At 42.1% G+C, this 21,523-nt stretch overlaps 2 protein-coding genes across 6 annotated transcripts; both read left to right on the forward strand.

Moving 5' to 3' along the window:
* The first annotated feature begins 1,415 nt into the window (after positions 1-1,415).
* On the forward strand, positions 1,416-6,958 carry BLOC1S6 (biogenesis of lysosomal organelles complex 1 subunit 6). Of its 2 annotated transcripts, XR_006179781.1 has the most exons (6): positions 1,416-1,542; positions 1,906-2,050; positions 3,110-3,197; positions 4,171-4,257; positions 5,035-5,212; positions 5,898-6,958. XR_006179781.1 is itself a non-coding variant. In XM_042875588.1 (5 exons), the coding sequence occupies exons 1-5, from the start codon at positions 1,491-1,493 to the stop codon at positions 5,152-5,154; spliced, it is 492 nt and encodes a 163-aa protein (XP_042731522.1). In that variant the 5' UTR covers positions 1,416-1,490; the 3' UTR covers positions 5,155-6,958. The 2 variants fall into 2 exon arrangements, 1 of the variants encoding a protein (XP_042731522.1); XM_042875588.1 differs by having other exon boundaries at positions 5,035-6,958.
* On the forward strand, positions 5,898-21,411 carry SQOR (sulfide quinone oxidoreductase). Of its 4 annotated transcripts, none has more exons than XM_042875583.1 (10): positions 5,898-5,974; positions 13,734-13,984; positions 14,308-14,478; positions 14,868-14,921; positions 16,527-16,721; positions 17,623-17,832; positions 18,326-18,509; positions 19,441-19,508; positions 20,417-20,595; positions 20,970-21,411. In XM_042875583.1, exons 2-10 carry the CDS (start codon positions 13,751-13,753, stop codon positions 21,025-21,027), a joined length of 1,353 nt encoding a protein of 450 aa, XP_042731517.1. In that variant the 5' UTR covers positions 5,898-5,974; positions 13,734-13,750; the 3' UTR covers positions 21,028-21,411. The 4 variants fall into 4 exon arrangements, with proteins under 4 accessions (XP_042731517.1, XP_042731520.1, XP_042731518.1 ...); XM_042875584.1 differs by lacking the exon at positions 5,898-5,974 and adding an exon at positions 9,937-10,022; XM_042875585.1 differs by lacking the exon at positions 5,898-5,974 and adding an exon at positions 10,116-10,149.
* Positions 21,412-21,523: the final 112 nt, after the last annotated feature.

A 21,523-nucleotide genomic window follows, 5' to 3' on the forward strand; every position in this document is an offset into this window, starting at 1 on the left:
GGAGCGCCGCCGCCACCGCCATGCGCGTCACCTCGCTCAGCGCCGCGCTCCGGGCATCGCAGCCGCGCGGACCGCGCCTCGACCCGACGAGCCCGGGAAAGCCGCGCGGAGGACGGCGGCGGAGGGACGGGCGGGGACGGCCACCGGCATCGCCCGCCGGTCGCCGCCACGGCACCGCGCCTGCGCCGCTCGGCCGAGGGACGCGGGTTCGAGCCCCGCCGCCGCCGCCGTCCCTCAGGCGATTCGCTGGCAAGCGGGCGGCTGCTGTCACGTGCGCTGAATGCCCGGGACCGGGTCGTTCGGTGCCGCGGTCACGAGTTAGCAGCATGCAGCCTCCTTCTTTCCAGTAGAAGCACCGCTCTTTGCGCGCTGCTCAACTGCTGCCGGCTGGTGCTGCGTCCCAGGGGCCTCATCGCCTAAGGATGCAGGGAGAAACAAGACACGAGGCCCAGCGTCATCTAAGCTGTCCTCCGGCTTAAAAGGGATTCGAGTTTTGCTTCTACGAATTCTGACAAATCAGTATTTACCTGCTACCGTGGCTGGTAGTCTAACTGACAGCCTACATGTACTCAGGGCCAGCCTATGCCCAAACGTTGTCACTGTTCTGTTCCTGACCAATAAACCTTCCTGGAAAAACACTGTGGTGAGGGAAAGCACACGCTCTATTTTTTTGAACTGGCCAAAGAAGTTACAAAGTAAGGATCAGAACGTTGCAGGAAGAGCTGAGATAACAGAGTCAATGCTAGCAAAGCTTTTTCACAGCTCCTTGAGATTAAATGTTCAGAGCAGCAGGTGAGTGTGCCTCTTAACCAAATGCTTATGGTCCTTACTGCAGGTTTCATTTAACTCCCTTTTCCTTTCTCTGTCAGAAGAAATCCTTGCTGAACACCTTGCAGGTCCCGAACTCAGCAGCGCCTGGAGCAGCTACATCCAGCCCTTCCACTGTAACAGAGCTCCTCGTGTGAGCGACACAGGATCGCTGAGCACGGGAAAGAGAGAAAGAGAGACTTCTATCAACCTCATTTTTGGGGCGCTGGGTTCGATAAACAAGCTTTAAGCGCTCTGGAGAAGCAGGCACCCAATTTAAGTTCCCATCCAGCCTATTCCCGCAGGGCGTGGGATGCCCGGAACAGGCAGAGCACAAATCCGAAACGCCCACGGCTCCAGCACGGCTACTTCAGAAGGATTATCTCACTTTTCTTACTGAGCCCCATCTGCGAGCTGCGCAGCCCTCACTCACAAAGCCTGAAGTTTCCCGTCACCCCTGGGCCAGCGGCTCGGAGCAGGAAGCGGCCTTTCCGTGCAGGCCGAGCTCTGCAGCACTTCAGCCGCTCCCCACGGCCGCCCTGAGCCCCGGCAGCGGAGCGCTCCCACCCCGCGGGCCGCGCGTCGCTTCCGCATCCGGAGCGGCGGGCGCAGCTGTGCGGCGAGGGCCGGCTGAGGGCGTTGGAGCGGACGGCCGGGACCCTGCGCCTGAGGGAGCGCCGGCAATGAACGGCGCGGAGGAGGAGGAGAAAGCGGCCGGGAGCCGGCGGGAGTCGGGTACGTGAGTGGCGGCCGAGCGCGGAAGGCCGAGTAGCACCGCTGGGCAGGCGGCAGTGCGCGCTGGCTTCGAGAGCAGCGGCCGTGTCACGGCTCCTGTTTGTGTGCTGCGCTACTTGCCGTGCTCTCGCCGCGCGCCGTTGGAACGCCCCGTCCGCCGCCTCCCGCTCTGGCACTGCCCGGCCGTGAGGTGACCGCGCCGGCGGAGCTCACGGGGCAGGGCCGAGGGAGGGAGGAAGAGCGGTATGGAGCACCGTGCGGTGCGCTGCTGAAATGCCTTTGTTTTTAAGCAGGGACGTACCGCTGCTATCGGGGAGGCCTGGAGTGCTGCCCGACCCCGCTTACTTTGCTCCTCTCCCGCAGGTGCCGGTGATGCCTCCCCAGATGAAGGGGTCGAAGCAGATCTGCCCGTTATAGATGAGAGAGCAGTGGAGCAGCTGACTGAAGGGCTGATTTCTCACTATTTGCCTGATCTTCAGAGATCCAAATCAGCTCTGCAGGAACTTACGTAAGCAGGTTTTTAAATGCAGCTCCCTTTATATTCATGCTGTTTTTTCCATGTGATGTTCTAGCTTAACTGGAAGTCAGTTTGTTGTAGCATTTCTATGTTCTGACTGTACCGTTTTGAGCAGTTCTGCTTCTCAGAGTACTGGGAGGTGTACAAGCTGCAGTGTTGTCTGTTGAATTTTGTCTGAGGGGCGTACAGCACTACAACATTAAATTCCCACAAGCCAGGCACAGCAGATGGGCAAATTTCTTATATACTTGTTCCATAATGCAAAGTTTGCTGAAAACAGTAGACATACTTTGTAGCAGTAGCCTTTGTGTTCACAGCTGCTTGTAGTGCAGTATATTGTTGCTATGCAGTTTGTAAACTGTGTAGCTGAAAATATTGCTAAGAAGATATAAATTCTTTATGCACTGTTATCTCACTGATAATTGAGAATAGTTTGTTTCAAATGTAGGCTGGGTCTGCCATATGACGTAACTGGAGGGGGCTTTACACAGAGCCATCTAAGCTCTGTAGGGTACACTGCTTTGAGTTTCACGATGCATAATGTGGTTATGCTGCTGCCAAGGACAGCTTGTGTCTGGAAGGAATTTAGCTGATCTGTGTGGGATGGAAGATTCTTGATAAGCACTGTGGACCCACACAGGTTCTATGCAGAAATAATGTGCTGCAGCATGACTCAGAGGCAACTGAGTAGAAAGACAAGAGGAAGTAGTTTTCCCTTCATTCAACCTGTCCCTGCACAGAGGTATTTAATTGCTGAAACTTGTCTAGTGCCTCTGTCGCTGGAGGTTTTCAGGTGTCATCCTGGTTTTCTTATCATCCTGTTCAATATTAGGCAGCAAAAAACTGAATTTGTGTGTCTCAGTTGGGATTTTTCAAAAACCATTTACTTGCATCAGCTGAGATCAGCTAGCAATCCGTAAGGAGAACTTGATGCTGGAAAGCACTGAGTGAGAAATATCTGCTCTGTATATCTAACTTTTGCAGTATATTGTTAAACTCCTTCATCTGTGCTGCTTTTCTCTAGTTTTATGGATTTTTTTCTTGTTTCAGACAGAACCAAGTGGTATTACTAGAGACATTAGAACAAGAAATTACAAAATTCAAAGAGTGTAACTTCATAATTGACATCAATGCCTTGGTAAGTACTATTAATGCTTTTATAAATCCCTACTAGTGTGGATTCTCCTGCTGAAGTATTAGTAGCAACTTCATTTTTTTTCTTTATAACTTGCAGGAAGGTTAGCAACGAGTTGAAATACATGGGACAAATTCCTCCTGGAGAGGATGCATAACCAGCAGATTTCCATTAAATAGAGGAGGCAATGGGAGAAAGAGCAGTCAGTCTAGTTTTCTAAGCCAGTAGCCAAAGCAAACATATGCATTTATTGAGCAGGACTGAGGTTCCAAGGTGAGCTCTGTGCACACGTCTAGTGTAGCAGAAAATGTGCTTGAGACACATGTGGTACATAAATTGGCAATACTTTTATTCCATTTTGGTGAATCTTAATTCAGTAAAGGGCTGGGTGTACCCACTGAGATATGATAGTGTAGCAGAAATGCTAAGTCATGGCTCAGTCACCAGGTGATTGAGTACCTGGTGGACAGGCAGGGCCACCCCAGGGGAGCTCAGGTGCATGCAGTGCAGTGTAGTGCATCTTAATGACTGGAAGGGGTGCAGCCAGGATCCACCCCTTCCCAGACCTCATTTAAGGCTTGGTAGTGGAGATGAGGGTATCTTGTTGGAAATCCCTGCCTGCCTGAGGCCTTCCAAGGGTAAGCACATTGTTTGTGTCTTTCTGTCTGTCTTTCTGTCTCACTTTCTCCATGGCTGCTGCACTGGGGCTAATCCTCATCTGCTGTAGCCTAGGACTTTGCCACCCTGCTGTTATTGCTGTGCTTTCCATCTGAGTATAACATTCAGATAGTTTTCTGTATTTATGTAGTATGTAAGCTTTAAACATAAACTTGAACATGTTTAATCTATTACCAAACTGTTCTGGCAATGCTATGTTAGTACTTACCGTTTTGATGTGTAGAGTTATTAAAAATAAAAAAAGTTTTTCAAGTTTTTCAACTTGACAGTCACTGCCTTAACTGCTGTGTTTTTGAAGTTTACAGAAGCTAAACACTATCACAGCAAGTTAGTGAATATCAGAAATGACATGATGATGCTCCATGAGAAGACATCTAAGTTAAAAGTGAGTTGATTAATTTTTCTTACTTTCCAACATAGCAATTTAGTTATATATTATTGTCTTAAGTTTTATTTTGGATACATGCTGAAAACTCTGGTGAAAATAGAATCTCTGTTAAATACCATTCGTAAATGTTTTCTCCATGTTTTTCAGAAGCACCTAACCACCTGTTGTCAAACTTCTGTCTACTGCTTTCTATGTTTAAACAACTTAAGTATCTTAATTATTAGTGAGTCTCCAAGTTGTCCTCGTGGTGAAGCAGTACGTTACAAGAATCATACTTCGTTCTGTCTCTTAATCTGCTCCATGCCAACTAGTTCTCTTCATTGTTTCAGTGTCTGTGCTTGTTACAATGAGGACTAGACTGTCATAAATGCAAGACTTTTCTCTGTTTAATGTACTGTTAGTGGCACAGGTTCACTGACTTCATGCTATGTAAGCAGTTGCTAGTTAGTTCTGGCAAGATCAGTCTTTCAGTGTGTTCAATTAAAAGAACACATTGCACAGTACACACCTTATCTGATACATGAAAATATAAACTGTTTTCCCTTCAACCTCACTAACTCATCCCTTATGTCGTGTAGGTTAGAGATTCTGTTTTTAAGAAGGATGGAAGTAGAAGAGAGGAAGAACATTGAAGTAGTTTACAGAACATTCAGTTGTAACCACTGTGAATTGGAGAAGAGAGTGTTAAGAGGGAGGAGTGTTAAGAGTGTTATGAAGGATTTTGTATTAGTTCCAAATTCCACTGCAAGACTTTTTTTTTCCTTTTCTATTTAGAAAAGAGCACTTAAACTACAACAAAAGAAGCAGAAAGAAGAACTGGAAAGAGAACAGCAACGTGAGAAGGAGCTAGAGAGAGAGAAGCAGCTAACAGCAAAACCTGCAAGGAGGACGTGAAAGCAGAGCATGCAACAACTTGCCCAAATTAATCATTTCTGCATTCTCTGGAATTAAGGCAAACTTTGATTAAACCAGGCTATAGTTATTACTAACAACAGTCTACTCTGGTGTTATAAATTCCAGAATGTTAATAATCAGATTCAAATTTTTCACTTCAGTCATTCAGGTTGCCTTCTTTTGTAAAGCTATGCAGTTTGATACTATTACAGTATAAGTTAATTTTATATATAAATATATATATGTATATTGGAGAACCTAGGCATCGTGGGTATTTAAATCTCTATAACTGAAATATCTGGTGCTTAGAATTCTGAGAGCTGTTTGGTGATTGGCATATTTATGTTCCAGACAAAATACGGAGTCGTAGCTGTTAAAGTTCAATGCTGGTACCTGGACTGCAGAGCCCATCTGTTATACCCAATCTGCATTGATTCTGGCAGTTGTAATTTCTTTTCAATGCCATGAATCAGAAATAGACTTTTTTTTTTCCAACTTTGATTTAGTTGCTTATTGGTTTTTCCTTTTGTGTGAGTAATTGAGCTGAACAATTTCATTTTTATGTGGAATTCAGTTATTTGTAGGAAAAGTTAGTGCATTTTTTTCATTTATTCATGTGCATTTATGGGCTATGTGAGCTAGTGTTGTATGCTGTCCTTCCTTAAAATGATTATTATTAATGAACGTGATGATAAATATTGTATGGCTGTTGATATCATTTCTCTGAATTGAATTATTTGCAGCACTTTGTGTGAACTCCTTGGACTCAGGGCCTGGACTCTACTGTGCTGCATTTTTTCTGAAGTCCTAATTTCTACTTGTAAGACTTTTTTTTTTTCTTTGAAAGACCTACTGTTATGAGTAGTCAGCAAAACGTTGCAGTTCACTTTGTGTGTTTGGAGCAAGGAGAACAAACTACTGAAGTAATCTGAAATGCCTTTTCTGAAGTAGTAACAGGATAAAACTGAAGTTGGCTTTTGTTTTGTCTTAATTGCCAGTGGATTGCCAGTGCTGTGGTTTATGTGTATTTCTGAAAGAAATGTTACAGAATTTCTACAGTCCATTTTTGGAGCAAAATGTACATAACTGAATATTGTTAAGGTTTTTTTTTTTATTTTATAATGTAACTTCAGAATTAGTTTTTAGGAATTTAGACAATTCTTATTAAAATGAAATGCCTCATCATTAATCATCAAGATTAATTTCCTTTGATTTTTCTCATTTGATGTTACCTCAGCTGGTATCCAATTCAGTGTTTCATGTTGTGTGTTGGTTGGCAGGTTCTCTGTTTGTCTGCTTGTTTTTGGGGGAAAGCTTGTGAGCTGTTTTGCTCTTTCTTCCCCCCCTTGTTGCCCCCCCAAATACCATGGTCACTTCTACTGAAAATACAGAATTCTAACCATAAAAATCAATGCTTTTTGCTAGACTGAGTAATTTTATTCCTGTGTACATCTTCTTACTCATTGTACCAACTTGTTTTTGAACCATAAGGTCATTGCAGTGAAATTCACTTAAATGTGCAGCACCATTTTGAATTTCAATTTTGTAAGATTATACAAATGTATGAATTATTGTGAATTACGAGTGCTGACTGAGGAATCTTGGTTTCCTGTGCTTTTATCACTAGATTTAACGTGTGTGCTTAATTTGGGTACCCACTCCCACCACTGTTCTGGTTCATTTTGGCCAACTTTTTAATTCAGTGAAAGTTGACTTTTTTGCTGACATTGGTAACTTTGCTTTATGGGCATAGTAAATATTTGTCTTATATTTTCCTCTTGGAAAATAATAACAGAATATGCTACCTGGTTTTAGTCTGTGTGCCATGACTTGAGTGATAATAGGCATAAATAGTACCGTGCAGGTTGCTTATGGAGCTGTTCTGTTGGCATTCTTTTTTGGGAGTCCTCTGGCCGATTTATTCCCGGTGGTGCTTCAGTAGACGCTTTCTGCCACCTACCGTTTGCTTTGCAACACTGCTGGTTATTTTAATTCTGTGCTTGGATTTTCAATGTTGGAGTAATTTTTTTAAATCTAAGTGGTTTAATTGTTGGTTGATTGGTTCATATTTCTCCCCCCCCCCCCCCCCCCCCTTGGATTAGTTGTGCGAATGCATGATGTAATGTGGTTTATATAAAGAACATCTGGCCTGATAGAACGGTCACAGAAGAGCTGTAAGTTGGGACCTAAGAGGGTCACAACAGGGGTAATGTGGAGGACTTATCTGTTTTCCTCCAGACAGCAACTGCTGATAGTGGCAGATCTGGGAGTTTACCACTCTGCCTCCCATCCCTACTCTAAGTGTTGCTCAGGATGTGAGCGCTGATGTTGGCTGTGCCTGCTAACTTAATACTTCCATTTGTCCTTGTTTCCCATCCATCCATTTATATCTATGATGTCAAGTCATAGGGTTTAAATCAAACATCCTGCCTAGAAATGTGAGGGGGAAAAAAACAGCAAATAGGAGAAAAAAAATCTGTAGAACTCTTGCAACAAGTGGATTGCAACTTAATGAAGCAAATCAATTAAAGCTTGATGTAGAATAATTTTAAAATCTACACATTTGAAGGCATTAATCTCTAAAACAGTAACAGTAATTAGTTTGGCACTGTCACTGACAGTGAGTTGTGAGAGAAAAGGCTGAGCTGCACTGTCTAACATATTGCAATAAATATATGCTCCAGAACTGCTGTGAAAACAAGACTGTCTTGACAACAAGACCTGTAAATTAACAATCTGGTGTATTGCCTTGATGAGCAAGACTTGTGGGGTTTGATTTGTTTTATTTTTTTCCTGTCATCTGGGACTCAGAGAGTCCCAGGTAACGAGTAATATCCTGTGCAAATACAGCCTGCAAGAGTAATTACAGAACAGTTAATTGGAACCTGTTGCTGCCCCATCGCCTAAAAGCAGTGTCCCAGTCCTTCAGCAGCTCAACAGAGGTTGCTGATTTTTCCAGTCCTTAAAATTGGGTAGAAATCATGCAGGTACACCATGTATGAGAATGTATTTTTATTTCTGCTTCTGCTTTGCTTTGCTTTTACTACTGCTGCTCTTCTGCTAGCCTTACAGATGCTCTGATTTAGAGGTATGCTAGAGGAATATCTCCAAAAGAAAACATCAAAGATAATGTGAAAGGATTACTGCTTTTCTTCACATTGTCCAGTGTTGCAGAATTCATTTGGGATTGTACTTGCTGTCAGGTAGGCACTTTCCAATGGAAAATAATACCCACTTTGGAGAGCTTACTGTTGAAGTCTAGACAAAAACATATATAAATTGCATTTAGAAAAGTAAAGGGAGGTACAGTTCTCTTTGAAGGTGTGAGCTGATAAGTAATACATTGCTGTAGGCAGATATTGAAATGTACTTGGCTGGGCAGATCCAGTGCTGTGCTGGGAAAGGAGGGCTGACTAGAAATGGATTCCCTTACCCACAAAGACAGCAGCTGCTTCAGGCACCTCAGCTGAACTAAAGCAGATGGCTGTCTGTGGAAGGTCATTACTTTTAGCTTAGATTTCACCAAGCTGTCCTGGGGAGCATCAGTATAATGAACAGATTAAGCAATATCTTTAGGCTGCGTGCACCAGGCTTCTCAGCTGCCTGCCGGGCAGAGAGCATTACCTGTCACTCCCATGGCCCACTGAGGTGCCAGCAGCCCCAAGTGCACAGCTAGGCAGCATGCCTTCCCTCCATCTCTCCTGGACCTGGCCATTATAGGTGCCAGGCAGCTCCCCCTGCAGCCACAGGACGGCTCTGTGCTCAAGGTACCTACCTCGTGTTTGGTCTGTGTGTTTATAAGTTGTTCAAGGGGTACGTTTATTTCTTTAACATTGCAAAATTCTGTAAGAACTCTGTGAGGAAAAACATTAGGGAAATATTTTAAAACTATTCTAAATACATTCTGTAAAAAAATAAAAATTCTCAGAGCATCAGCCTTTTGGAAGAAAGATGTGCAAAAAGCAGTGCTTCAGGTACAGCGGGCAGCTGCAGTTGGCAAGCAGGGAAGCACCCTGCAGATGGCCCATTCCCAGCTCCTCTTTCTCTCTTGCACGAGGACTGTGAAAAAGCTTGATGGTATTTTCCAATTTAAGTCCTCAGCACCTTTGCCTCATTCTTTACAGCTTTCCATGAATGCTGTTATCAGCTCAGCAGTTCTGCCTAAGCAGAAAACGTGCCGAGACGGGAAGGCCAAAGCTCAAGAAGGAAACGTTTGATGCATGATTTGGGTCGCTGCTTTTTTTTTTTTTTTTTTTTTTCTAATTCCTGTGATGATTTCAAATAAGTAATTTTAAGTAATTTTGTCTTTGCATGCTTCTCTCAGCTCTGATGTTTGCATGACTTTTCTTGGCTCAACAAACATGACTCAGTGGATTAACGACTGTTACTACTTCACCTCTCACCATGCCATAAATCAAAGGCCCTATAAAGACTTTGGGGAGAACACAGCAAGACCGAGCTCGGCAGCTTGTAGCGGGCTAAGGGGATCCTTTGCTGGGTGCGTTGAGCTGAATTGCAGCTTGGTTTCACTCTGAGGCTTTGATGGTTTGTTTTTGTTTTCCGATTTTGGTGCAGGGAAAAAAAAGTTACCACGCGAAGGTTACCAAGTGAAGCTGCTAGATAACGAAATCTATTCAGAGCCGGAGGTACGGGGCAGGCTTGGAGCCAGCAGCAGCGGGCCGGGGCTCACCGCCCTCCCGGCCTTCGCCCGCCCGCAGCCGTCCAGCACCTGGCGGCGCTCAGCTCCGCCCCGCCGCGCCCCCGGGGGCAGCACCCGGCGCTCGTCGCGTGAGGGGCCGGCCGCGCGATCCGGCAGCCCTCGGGGCCCCTCCGGCGGAGCGACGGGCAGGCGAGTGCGAGGCGGGACGGTAAGAGGTCAAGCGGAGCTCGTGGGCCGCGGTGCGAGGGGCCGGGGCTCACCCTGCAGGGGGCGGGAGGGGCCCGTGCTCTGGCGGCGCGTGAGGTGCCATGTTAGCGCGCTCGGAGCGCTGGAAGGTAACGTGCTAAACGCCGGCTCTCGGGGATGGCTGCGCGCTGTTTACTTTCTGCGCTCAGACTTCTCTAACCCGGCTCCGCTCGGCTCCCGGCGTCAGACGGCTCCCGAGCTGGCTTGTCGCTGACAGTAACTGCTCTCCCCGTGGGTTCTGCGGAGCTGGCTGAGGTTTGGGCTCCTTCGGTCTGCAGTAGAGAAAGCTCCGCGGAGAGCAGCCTTCCAGTGCCTGAAGGGCGCTTACAAGCAGCAGGGGGAGCGACTTTTTGCACGGTCTGGTCGTGGTGGGGCAAGACGGATTGGCTTTAAGCTTAGAGAGGGCGGATTGGGATTAGATGTGAGGGAGAAGCTCTTCACTCAGAGGGCGGTGAGGCCCGGGCATGGGCTGCCCGGAGCTGTGGGTGCCCCATCCCTGGAGGTGCCCAAGGCCAGGCTGAGTGGCCCTGGGAGCTGAGCTGGGGGCACACAGCCCATGGCAGAGGCTGGGGGGCTGTAGGGTGCCCTGTGATCCAAGCTGCTGTGTGATTTGGCTTTAGGAACACATTTTATGCTAGGAACACCATTTCTGTTCTGCTGAGTTTGCTGTTTTATTGAGTGGGGGTTGGGATCATTTTCAGCCAGGTTTTTCTTTCAAGCTAAACTTAATAGAAAGTTGGCAATGATTTTCTCTATTATGCTTGTAGAAATGTGGTTTGCTTGTTTTTTTTTCAATGGCAGCTTAACAAGGATGGTTCTTGTTTTGTGTTCTCAGTCCTTTAAAGGTCTGTAAGCCGCTAATTCTGGAAAAAAGTTTCCTATATTTGTTTTTGACAGGAAAGTCACTATTGTTCTGTTGATGTAATCTCCATCTGTTTAATGGGATTCAGGGACCAAATAATACTGAGCTCCCCCGGTCAGTCTAACTGATTTTTCAACACATTTTCTTTAGCATTAGGCAGCTATTCCAGAATCGTGCATATACAACATATAGTATAGCATATAATATAAAGTATATAATCTTTATTACCACACCAACACATTTTTTCTTTTTTTGAATCTCCTTTTTCTACAAATAGCCTTACAGTAAAAGAGACGAGAGAGTTATACATGGAATCGGAGATTATCTTCAAGCTAAGACTGTTTTAAAAAAGCTTTTAAATGCTACCCCTCCTCACAGTGACGCCATTTGTGGTGAACTTGCTATGAGTCACATTGTGACCTGATTTTTACGTGGTGCTACAGGACTTGTGCTGCAGTAGCATTACACGAGCTTCCGTCACTGTAACAAACCATGTCCTGAAAGCATTCGCAATAAATTTACCTCTCATAGTAACAGAACTAGTTTTAAACCAGTTGTCATGGGCGAAGAGGAGCCGTCGCTGAATGGAGGAGTGCTCTGAAGCACATCAGCATGTGATTTCATGCAACATAAGGGGTGTTTTGTTGTGTGTGGTTCAAAGGACGCTTGGTAAGAGTGCTTTATGATACAGTGGTCTTTTAAAAGCTTAAGACTTCAGCCCAATTCAGTCGACTGATCAGTGATTTTCTATTTTTTCTTTCAGTTCTGTTATTCTCTTTCTCTCCAGTTCCCAAATCAGAGGACTGATGTGTAGTTGATGGAGTGCAGCTGTTAGTTTGAGAGTTTGATACCAAGAATTTTGCTGTTTGTTTCTGAACATCTGCCTACAAATGACGTTTCAGATTGTTGTTTGTGCGTGCTCTAAAACAACTTGAGAGCAAAGAAATGCTGCACCCTAATCCATTAGATGGCTGTTAGTTAAGGCACATCTTGCGTGTGTTTATAAGCATGCTTAATTCAAAATCAACTCAGAGAGGATAATTGTCCCTTACTTAGCATTACAAAAATGAAGTCCTGTTCCCTTGTTCTGGGCATGCTGTGCACTGCTGAGCAGCTGGTCACTGTGCCTGTTTCACTTGCTTAATGAAACCCAACCACAAACCCCGGGTTCATGAACTTCCAGGAACAAGCTGTCCTTAAAGCTGTCACAGACGGAAGTTGCAGAAATTATTCAGCATAAAAACTCCTCTTTCTTGGAGGGAGTACGAAGCATCTGCGCTAGATAGATTTTGCTCTGGGTAAACAGAAGCAACCTTCTAAAGTGAAACTTAACATACCTGGAGTTGGTGCTCTTCTGTAGGAAAGAGGATAAGAAGAACATATCTATACCTTGAGACCTTCCTTTAAAACAAAGTGGGAAAAATAACTTATACCAAGGATACTTCCTATGTTTCCTCTTCTCCTTCCTAAGTTGTTTATGCTTTGAGGATAATAACAGCATTTCTGAACAATTTGGGATACTCGAGTGAAGGATTTTAAGATGGCACGTGAAGGTGCAGAATGAGTTGCTCAACTAGACGTATGGTTTTGTAGAGAATTCTTGATGTTGACCTTTGGAACTTTTCTTGAAAATATTTGAATTCTCTGATTTAGTTTTCAAATTCCTCTCTGTAAGAGTCATATACAAAGTCTGCCCTTCTGAAGTGAAAAAGCTGGAGTTCCTGCACAATGATTCAAGGAATTAAACAACAGGATGTAGATGAAAATCCTGTCATAAGTTTCTTTTCAAGTCGTAACACCTTATTGGCAATATTGCAATGAGGAAATGAATTAAAATGAGTTTATACCTGTTTTATTACTGAAAAGCTTCAGAGTGGTATTCATCATGTGCAAGTAATGTATTCATAAGAAGGAAGGATCTTGTTCATTGTAGCAGAGGGAGGGAAACATATTTATGGGGATCAACTTTGACTGACTTCAGGTAAGGTAATTGCACTCCCCAAAGCTGCACTTCATGGTTTTAACTCTTGTTTGTCAAGTGAAAAGTGTAGTTGTAAGCAATGATAAATAGGGATTTCTGGCCTTTGCTTGCAACAGTTTTACTCTTGTAAATTTTGGGTGTACTCAAATATCCAAAATCTAGGAAGGTGTAAAGTGTCGTTTCAATGAACTTTCTTTTCCTGTCAAGCCTAGGGCTCAATACCTCTCCTGCAAAAGTAGACTAGCCCATGTGCCTTGTTCAAAGTGCTGTAAAACTCTCTTGATTACCATGATGTCTTGTAGCCCAAAGAGCCAAGAGAGGGCATATGTCTGAGCTGTGCATATGCTGGTATACGTTAACGTTAAAATACAAACACAGTTATTCATTTGCCTGACGTTACAGTCAGCAGAATGGCACTTGGTATGTTTGCACAACTAACGTTTGCTGTTTCAATGGTCTACAACTCCAGATCCTACAACCCAGCAAGTCCTTTTCTTTTTTGAGACGTTATTCTCTTCAGGGTGGTAATGTTACAGCAAATGTCCTAGCTATGCTATAGGATCAGACGTGCTTTCCTGCTAAGATAAGGTGAAAAATGTATTGTCATTTGTTAGAATTCATTTGCTTGTATGAAGTTTTAATTTTCTGGCAGAGTCCATGGTTTGGTTTTTTTAATAATCTCCAAATTGCTTACAGTCAGTTTGCAAGTTTATTGTTTTAGCTGCAACGAAAGTTTAGTGTTATAATTCTTACCTTGAAGACATATCTGGCCATATAGATAAATAAAAACTGCCTTATGTCATTAACTGGTACTTTTCCTTAACTTGCAGCTTCCACTTATTGAAAGATGTCACCAGTTGGAGCAGCATTGTCCTGTTCCTGTCTCCGCCCTGGTGTATGGCTGCTGAAGGCAAGCATACAGAAGAAGAGCTTCCTTGGTTTGCATACAGCAGCTGGGTGTGCTGCCAAGGATTATTATGAAGTACTTGTGCTGGGTGGAGGCTCCGGTGGAATCACCATGAGTGCTCGGATGAAGAGGAAAGTGGGGGCAGGAAATGTAGCTGTGGTTGAGCCAAGTAAGGTAGGTCTTCCTTATGCTGAAAGAGAAGGCATTTGATGTATGTGATCAGTTCGATCTGATTCTCATCCCTTTCCAGCCTCACTTTCTGTGGAGAGGAAGCCAACAAAGTTGAATTTAGTAAGCTTGGCATGAGGTTTTTTTCTCCCATCACAGAGATGCATACATCCCTCCAGCTTTTTCAGGCAAAACTCTTAGTTATTTGTATACTTTCTTTTGTTAAGAATAGAATGTTAGCAGACATTGCCTCCTATTTGGAGTAATATGCCGTCATAATCAAGTGCAATTAAATGGTTCTTAAATGTCTGTTAAAACATTTATTTCAGACTCATTACTATCAGCCTCTGTGGACCCTGGTAGGTGCTGGTGCAAAGCAGCTGTCAGCTTCTGCACGTCCAACAGAGAGGGTGATGCCTGAAGGTGTGAAGTGGATTAAATCTCGCGTTACAGCATTGGATCCAGATAAGAACTGTGTCAGGCTGGAGAATGATGTCAAGGTAATAATGTTAGAAGAATGTTATTCTGTGTCATGAGTTATCTGTCCACCTGCAGATCCCCTGCCCATGGAGTAAGGCCTTCCCCAGCATCTAGGAGGCTAAGAAATTTGCTTAGGTCTTATAAGAAGTATAAGTATATTCTAATGTATAGAATACCTTGCTCAAAATGTCTAGTTCTGTTGTAGCAAATCTTGTGTGTAACTTCTCATCCAGTAAATATTGTAAACAATTATAAAACAATAAATATTACTCAAACTTAATGCCAACTTTACTAATGCCTGCCCTTATGAAATTATTGCTGTCAGATAATTTAGATTTGCTGTGATGTAATGCTTTGTTGTGTTCAGTCTTTTTATTTTTTTGTCTAATTTTTTTCCCTTACTCAACAGATATCTTACAAGTACCTGATAATTGCCCTTGGGATTAGTCTGCATTATGAAAAGGTATTTGTTTTTACAGTAATTATGTTTTTACTAGTTTTAATGGCATCACTGGCCCTCATGATTCACTAAAGTAAATGGCTTTTCAGTACACTTTTTCTACTTCAGGATACTGAACACTAATATGAAGTAAAGAACCAGAAGGCAGCTTAATGACTTAAGTATGTCCCTCCATAGATCTGTATGTAGCAAGCCAAATTACCCTTAGGAAGCTCTTTTAAGGTAGCTTTGTGGCATCTTTATGGCAACATCAGCTAATGAGACATAAGTGCAGTCAATAATGCGAGTGAGATATGCTGGTAGTAGAGTGAGACATCTCTAACGTAACCAGAAACACACAGCAGTTAGTGAAATATGTCCTGCAGAATCAATTTGACCCACACTCTACCACCTCTCTTGAAGGATACACTTTAAAAGGGACCAGCTGAGTTACATCTGTGCTTAAATAGGCCCTGGGACCCTTCCCATCTCTGTTAGTTTTCCTGTATGCTTTCTACAATGGCACTTGAAGAAAGGTGTTAGTGCTGTTGTATGGTGCAAGAGTGATTGTAGCAGTGCACAGGAAGAGGAAAAATACAAAGGCAGGATGTTTGTGGGGCCTGACCCTGCTGACTTTAATGTGACCTGCATGTGATGTAGTAACTAATAATATATTTGAGTTTCTTTGTTAATAGCTCCCAAGGCACACATGCAAAGCAGGAATTAATTAACCAGAGTCGCACCGAATGAAATTCAGCTGATAAGCACAGCAGAATGAGGAACAGCACTGTGTTTTATTGGTTTTTCTCAGTCTCCATGTAAATCTCTACAGTACGGCTTGAAAAAAAAAAACAAACAAACTCAGTATTTGGAAATTCAGAACTTGGCACTGGAAGCCATGTAATGCAGTCAGTCACTATTACTGTGTAGTGAGCATAGTAAATAAAATTCACAGTAATAGATTGGTATGGCATTAAACCCAAAGTGGCCAGTTTAAAAAGGTTGATTTTTCTTATTTGTCTTCACTAACAGCATAATTCCTGGTGTAGAGTGTAGTGTCTCAAACCCGTTGCAGTGTATGTAATGTGACTCAGTTTCCTCTTAGAAGTTCTGCAAACTGTTACTTCAAAGCAGAAACTACTGCCTTTCTCAAAAACAGATGCTTGAGCGTAGCAGAAGTAGTGAGAAAAAAAATTATTGGAGGCAGAACCAAAGCAGAATATCTTTAAGAAATACTTCAGATATCTGAAACTGAGCACTGAAAATCTTTCTTCACTGTACGAATTTTTGTAATGCTTTTTTAATGTCAGTTTTCCCTTATGATGATGTGGCAGTGACTTCTTGTTCTTACTCTGAATTTCATGCTTCGCTCTGTGCTGAACACTTACAGTATAGATGTTGCAGAACTGTCATTTCAGTAAACATTCATCTATTAAGTCATCTACTAAGCTCTAATGAAAATACCTATTTGAGTAGTAAACATATTCAAAAATACAACTAACATATGGGCTCTTTTTAGCTGTGGGCCTCTTAAATTGTCTTGAGAAATCTCAAGTCTCCGTTTAATACTCGATGATGAAGACAAAATTCCTGCTGTTTATATGTTAAACCTTAATTTTGTTTTCTTAGATCAAAGGTTTGCCTGAGGGTTTTCATCACCCTAAAATAGGTTCCAATTATTCAGTTCATACAGTAGAGAAAACATGGAAAGCCTTGCAAGATTTCAAGGAAGGAAATGCTATCTTCACTTTTCCAAACACTCCGGTGAAATGTGCAGGGGCTCCTCAGAAAATCATGTATTTATCTGAGGCCTACTGGAGGAAAGTAAGTATTCTGTTTGTTCTTCCAATGGCTGCTCCCACAGTTGTAAGGAAGATCTGTTCTAAGGGGTTTGTTGTATTTCTTTTATGACAAATAAAATTGCAGGAGATAAATATGACTCAGAATTATTAAAAGAAAATGACCGAGTTGTTTTTTCTGTTATTAGTGTGTACTAAATGAAGCTAACTGAATTATGCATAAGTATCTTAGTAATGTCTGGAGTAGCTTGCAGAATTCATAAGGGATGAACTGCTTAACCTGCTTAGAAAAAACTACCAATACAAATGTTCTCAGCCTCGTTTACAACTTCACGTGGAACACTGAAATCACAGTGGCTGAGCATTCGTTCTTGTTCCTTTAAGTAGTTAATACTTGATGTGGATTGTCTTTCTGCTCATCTGAGAAGTGATTATCCTCACTCCTCCTGGCACAGTCTCAGTGACAGGAGAGGTTTTTGCTGGGCTGGGAAAGTGAATTTAATGGAAACAGAAGCCAGCTTCAAGTGAAAGTGTCAGACTTCATGCATGCTTTAAATTTCATGAGCTGTCTACTGAGTGGATACCTGAATAATGCACAGAACTGATGGTTTCAGAGTGCTGTGTAGTGCTAAGCTATTATATTTAACCTTTATACAGTAGTGTTGTTCAGCATATTGCAGCCGCTCTTCTCACTAGCAATCTGTATGAATCTTCAGTATCTCATTCTGAACAGGTGAGGCATCGAAAATATCAAAGTACAAGAATGTGTCTTGTCTAACATGCTGTGAAATAGCTGTTTCTCAAGAGTTCTAATGTTAATGCTGCAATAAGCACCAAAATGCACTAATAGTTCTGTCAACTCCGTAGTGTGGCATAATTCTCTTGTTTCAGCTTATCAGACTTAATAATTTGATCTTTCCATGCAGACAGGAAAACGACCCAAAGCAAACATAATGTTCAACACTTCACTTGGTGTCATTTTTGGTGTTAAGAAATATGCTGATGCATTGCTTGAAATAATAGAGGAGAGGAATATTGCTGTTAACTATAAGTGCAACCTTGTTGAAGTTCGAGCAGACAAGCAGGAAGCTGTGTTTGAAAACCTGGACAAACCTGGAGAGACTGAAGTTCATGAGGTTAGATTTCAGGTCTTTAGTTCGATCTTTTCTCTTTGTATGTGCAGTAACATAACTGCATTATAATAACATAATATCTGTTGCTCCATTGTAAACTGCTACTTTATCCTTTTAGTACCATCCTCAATTTTCAAAGATTGAAAAGCTTGAAAGTAAGGTAGAGAGAAGGGGTGGGGGAAGTGGGGTGGAGGTAACAAAGCATGCCTGGAGCTCTGTGTACCTTGTTGTGTAACTTGGGAATGTCTCAGGCATATATGGAGGAAAGCAAACTGCTGTTAAGGCAGCTTACATGCTTTATATATGGCAGCTAATGAGGTTCCTGTTAATAGAGAACTTGGAACAGATGCATCTATTTAAAAGCAAATTTTCACTCTACATGCTTGTTTTTAAAAAAAAAAATAAATTGTTTTTATATTGTTCTTATATCCTAACATCAGTATAGTATGATCTGTTCTTATCAATTAGCCATTTAGTACTTTTTCTTTCTGTCTAGTATGAAATGCTTCATGTCACACCCCCAATGGGGCCACCTGATGTGCTTATCAACAGCCCTGTCTCTGATGAAATCGGCTGGGTAGATGTAAATAAGGATACTCTGCAACATAAGAAGTATCCTAATATTTTTGGTATTGGAGATTGCACCAACCTTCCAACATCAAGAACTGCTGCGGCTGTAGGTAAAGGTGTCTGTGTGTTTATGTGTTAGTGTGATGGAAAGTGTAGCAGTGACAGTAAGCTTCTAAACAAGCACAGTTTAATTTGTTACTCTTGAGGTCTTAACTCGGTATGTTTTTTTTCCATCTTTCAGAAAGACTTCAGTTCCTTGGACTGACTAGCTAGTGATTATACTGATGCCATCAATTCTCCATTTTCTTATTCCAAATACTTCACAGTTGGACTAGTTCTATTTTATGTGTTCTCAGAATGGTGTAAAATGAAGTTGTTACTGAATTTTGGAAGGATGCAAGGGTAGCAAGTCTTTCTGCTCTATCTTAGAAGCTCACACATGTCAGCTGATAAGTTACTGCTGAAGACTCGTGTGTGTTCTGTACTTGTAGCCACAGGGTCCAATATGAAAATACTCCAGGTACATGATATCATAACTAAAAAATAAAAAGATAAATCTGAGAGTGGAAAAAAAAGGCCATACAGTATATTATTAGTCTAACAAGAAGAATGATATAGATAACTATTGCAGCATTAGTCTGGAACTTCCCTTGCAGCATTAAAAATGAGAGAGCAAGCAAAACTTCAGTGCTGGAGTCTAAAATGTTTGGGAAGACCAAACAAGTGTAATTTAGCATAGGAGAATAGACATAGGCTAAAAACACGCAGTTCAAGCTCTGTCAAACCTTTGCATGTTGGAAGCAATGGGGCCAAAGCATTATTTCAAATATGATTTCCTCCCCCCAGCCCCTTCCCCGTCTTAGACTGTAAAGTTCCCAATCTGATTTGACACAAGTTCAGTTACAGTTGAATTGTCCACTAAATACACTGTTTGCTCCAGTAATGACAGTAATTGCTGTCTAAAGCAAAGTCTTACGATATTTATATATATTAAAAAAATATAAAGTATTTACATATTCTTTTCTATTTCCTGTTATGTAGCTGCCCAATCTGGAGTGCTTGATAAAACTATTTCTCTGGTAATGAAGAACCAGTCACCAACTAAAAAGGTACCTACAGATCTTGTTTTAGTGGCAATGTTATACGCAGGAAGTTCTGCCAAGACAAGCAGTTAAACTACATGAACTGAAGATAGAAAGGGCTTTGTGTCAGCAGTGGAGGTGTTAAATAGCTTCTTACTGTATATCATAATAACAGTAGTACTACTATAGTAGTAATTGGCACAATTATACACAATTTCTTCAGAAACTTCTATTTAAATCTTAATGAGTTAAAAGAAGGTGGAAGGCTATTAGGTTGGGTTCTTCAAGGTGGATTTTTAGTGTAGGCTACTCTAACCCCTACTCCAAGAAAACCCTCACAAACTTCACACATCTATGCTATGTGCAACTTGTCTCCCCTGTACAGGAAGCTAACTTCTAAGGAGTTACATTGACGTTTTTGTACTACAGAAGCTCTTAAGCTTGTGACTTTGTTCAAACTTCTCTTTGAGACCTAGCTCTCATTTTATGCATGGCTTCTCAGTTAATATTCCTGGAGTACTCACCTGAGTTTCAGTCTGTTTCTGCTGTGATCCCCTGCAAATTCTTACAATTATATTTGAGATGGTTTATATGCTGTCTGTTAAGACAGCACTAGCTCTCATTCTCTGCTATTGTCACCCATTCTATTGGTCACAATAATAGCCAGCAATTAATGACACAAAGCCTTTTAGGCAGTTGTTTAGGTTCCTTCCAAGCACTGTTACAATGCCAATCTGTGATCTGCCACTGAAAGAAAATAGTTACGATCACTGGCCCAAACTGGCAGCGTTTTAAACTTAATATTAACACTATAAATGCAGAAACCTAGAAACTTATTTTGAAATAAGAATGTTAGATATAAGGGTGTTATAGCTTGCAATACTTCAGCATTTGGCCTTTAATCAGATTAATGAGAAGGGTGTATTCTGTTGCAGTATGATGGATATACTTCCTGCCCACTAGTAACAAGCTATAACAAGGTGATTCTAGCAGAATTTGACTACAATGCTCAGCCTTTGGAGACCTTTCCCATTGACCAAAGTAAACAGAGGACAACAATGTACCATATGAAAGCTGATATGATGCCCTTTCTCTATTGGAATGCGTTACTCAAGTAAGTATTTTAAGTCAGGGCAGGCATGGCTGCTGTGATTTTTATTTTTTTTTTTTTTTCAAGGCAAAGCCAGGTATCTGTTCTGGCTTACAATTCTTCAAAAGAACAGAAGGTGTTGAACTTATCTGCAAATCTAGCAACTGAAGTGTATGCTTAGTCATCATTACGTACTCAACTTGTTGAGTGTTCTGGGTACTTTGCTGCTGATAGGATTTTGTGCTAGAATATTTAATATAAGAATAGAATGTATCTAGCACTCCATCTTAGTAAATAAAAGTATCATATGAGAGTAAAAAAAAAAAATCCTTCTTCACACTGTGATAATGCGTGCAGATAAATGTCTTTGACTTGATGAAACAACTCTTCTTTTCCAGGGGATACTGGGGAGGACCAGCTCCTATCAGAAAGCTGATGCATCTAGGCTTGAAGTAAATGTTGGTTCTTAGCTCAAGTTCTTGAAGAAATAAGACTGGCCTCGTGCTGGATGAGTACGTATACTTCCTTTTGGACACCTCCACAAGAGACAGACTTTTTTAATCAAGTTTTTGTCCCGAACTCTAACTTTCTGCCTCCTAGGGATTAAGCCTTACTACTTTCTTCCATGTGATCTGAGGCCTTAAATTAATTCTGTATGTAGATAGCAGTTTCAACTCAAGCGTGAGCTTCCTTCAGCTGCAAGCCACTACTGAAACTTCCTACAGTAATCAATGCCCTTAAATCAGTTTTGTATGTAAGAGATTTTCTGTGACTGTAGCTCAAATTCCTTGCTTCCATTATCTAAACGTGCACTTAATAAAATAATGCTAGTAAAACATTCTGACCAGCTCTTGTTCTGATTTTTGAAATGCATACTCCATCTTAATTTCTTCACAAAGAAGCATACTTCCTGCCAACCTCCGGAAGGATTATAGAAATCAGAGCATGTTAG

This window comes from Lagopus leucura, unplaced genomic scaffold (assembly GCF_019238085.1).
Source record: "Lagopus leucura isolate 7727_CA_CO unplaced genomic scaffold, USGS_WTPT01 Super-Scaffold_100015, whole genome shotgun sequence".
In the NCBI taxonomy this organism is placed as follows: Eukaryota; Metazoa; Chordata; class Aves; order Galliformes; family Phasianidae; genus Lagopus; species Lagopus leucura.

What these genes read in the sequence shown, in the direction of transcription:
- BLOC1S6 (XM_042875588.1), top strand. Translation starts at nt 1,491, where the DNA reads ATGAACGGCGCGGAGGAGGAGGAGAAAGCGGCCGGGAGCCGGCGGGAG. An exon ending in TCAGCTCTGCAGGAACTTAC is followed by an intron (nt 2,051 to 3,109) that starts GTAAGCAGGTTT and finishes TTCTTGTTTCAG; the next exon opens with ACAGAACCAAGTGGTATTAC. An exon ending in TAATTGACATCAATGCCTTG is followed by an intron (nt 3,198 to 4,170) that starts GTAAGTACTATT and finishes GTGTTTTTGAAG; the next exon opens with TTTACAGAAGCTAAACACTA.
- SQOR (XM_042875583.1), top strand. Translation starts at nt 13,751, where the DNA reads ATGTCACCAGTTGGAGCAGCATTGTCCTGTTCCTGTCTCCGCCCTGGT. An exon ending in CTGAGGCCTACTGGAGGAAA is followed by an intron (nt 16,722 to 17,622) that starts GTAAGTATTCTG and finishes CTTTCCATGCAG; the next exon opens with ACAGGAAAACGACCCAAAGC. An exon ending in ACCAGTCACCAACTAAAAAG is followed by an intron (nt 19,509 to 20,416) that starts GTACCTACAGAT and finishes ATTCTGTTGCAG; the next exon opens with TATGATGGATATACTTCCTG.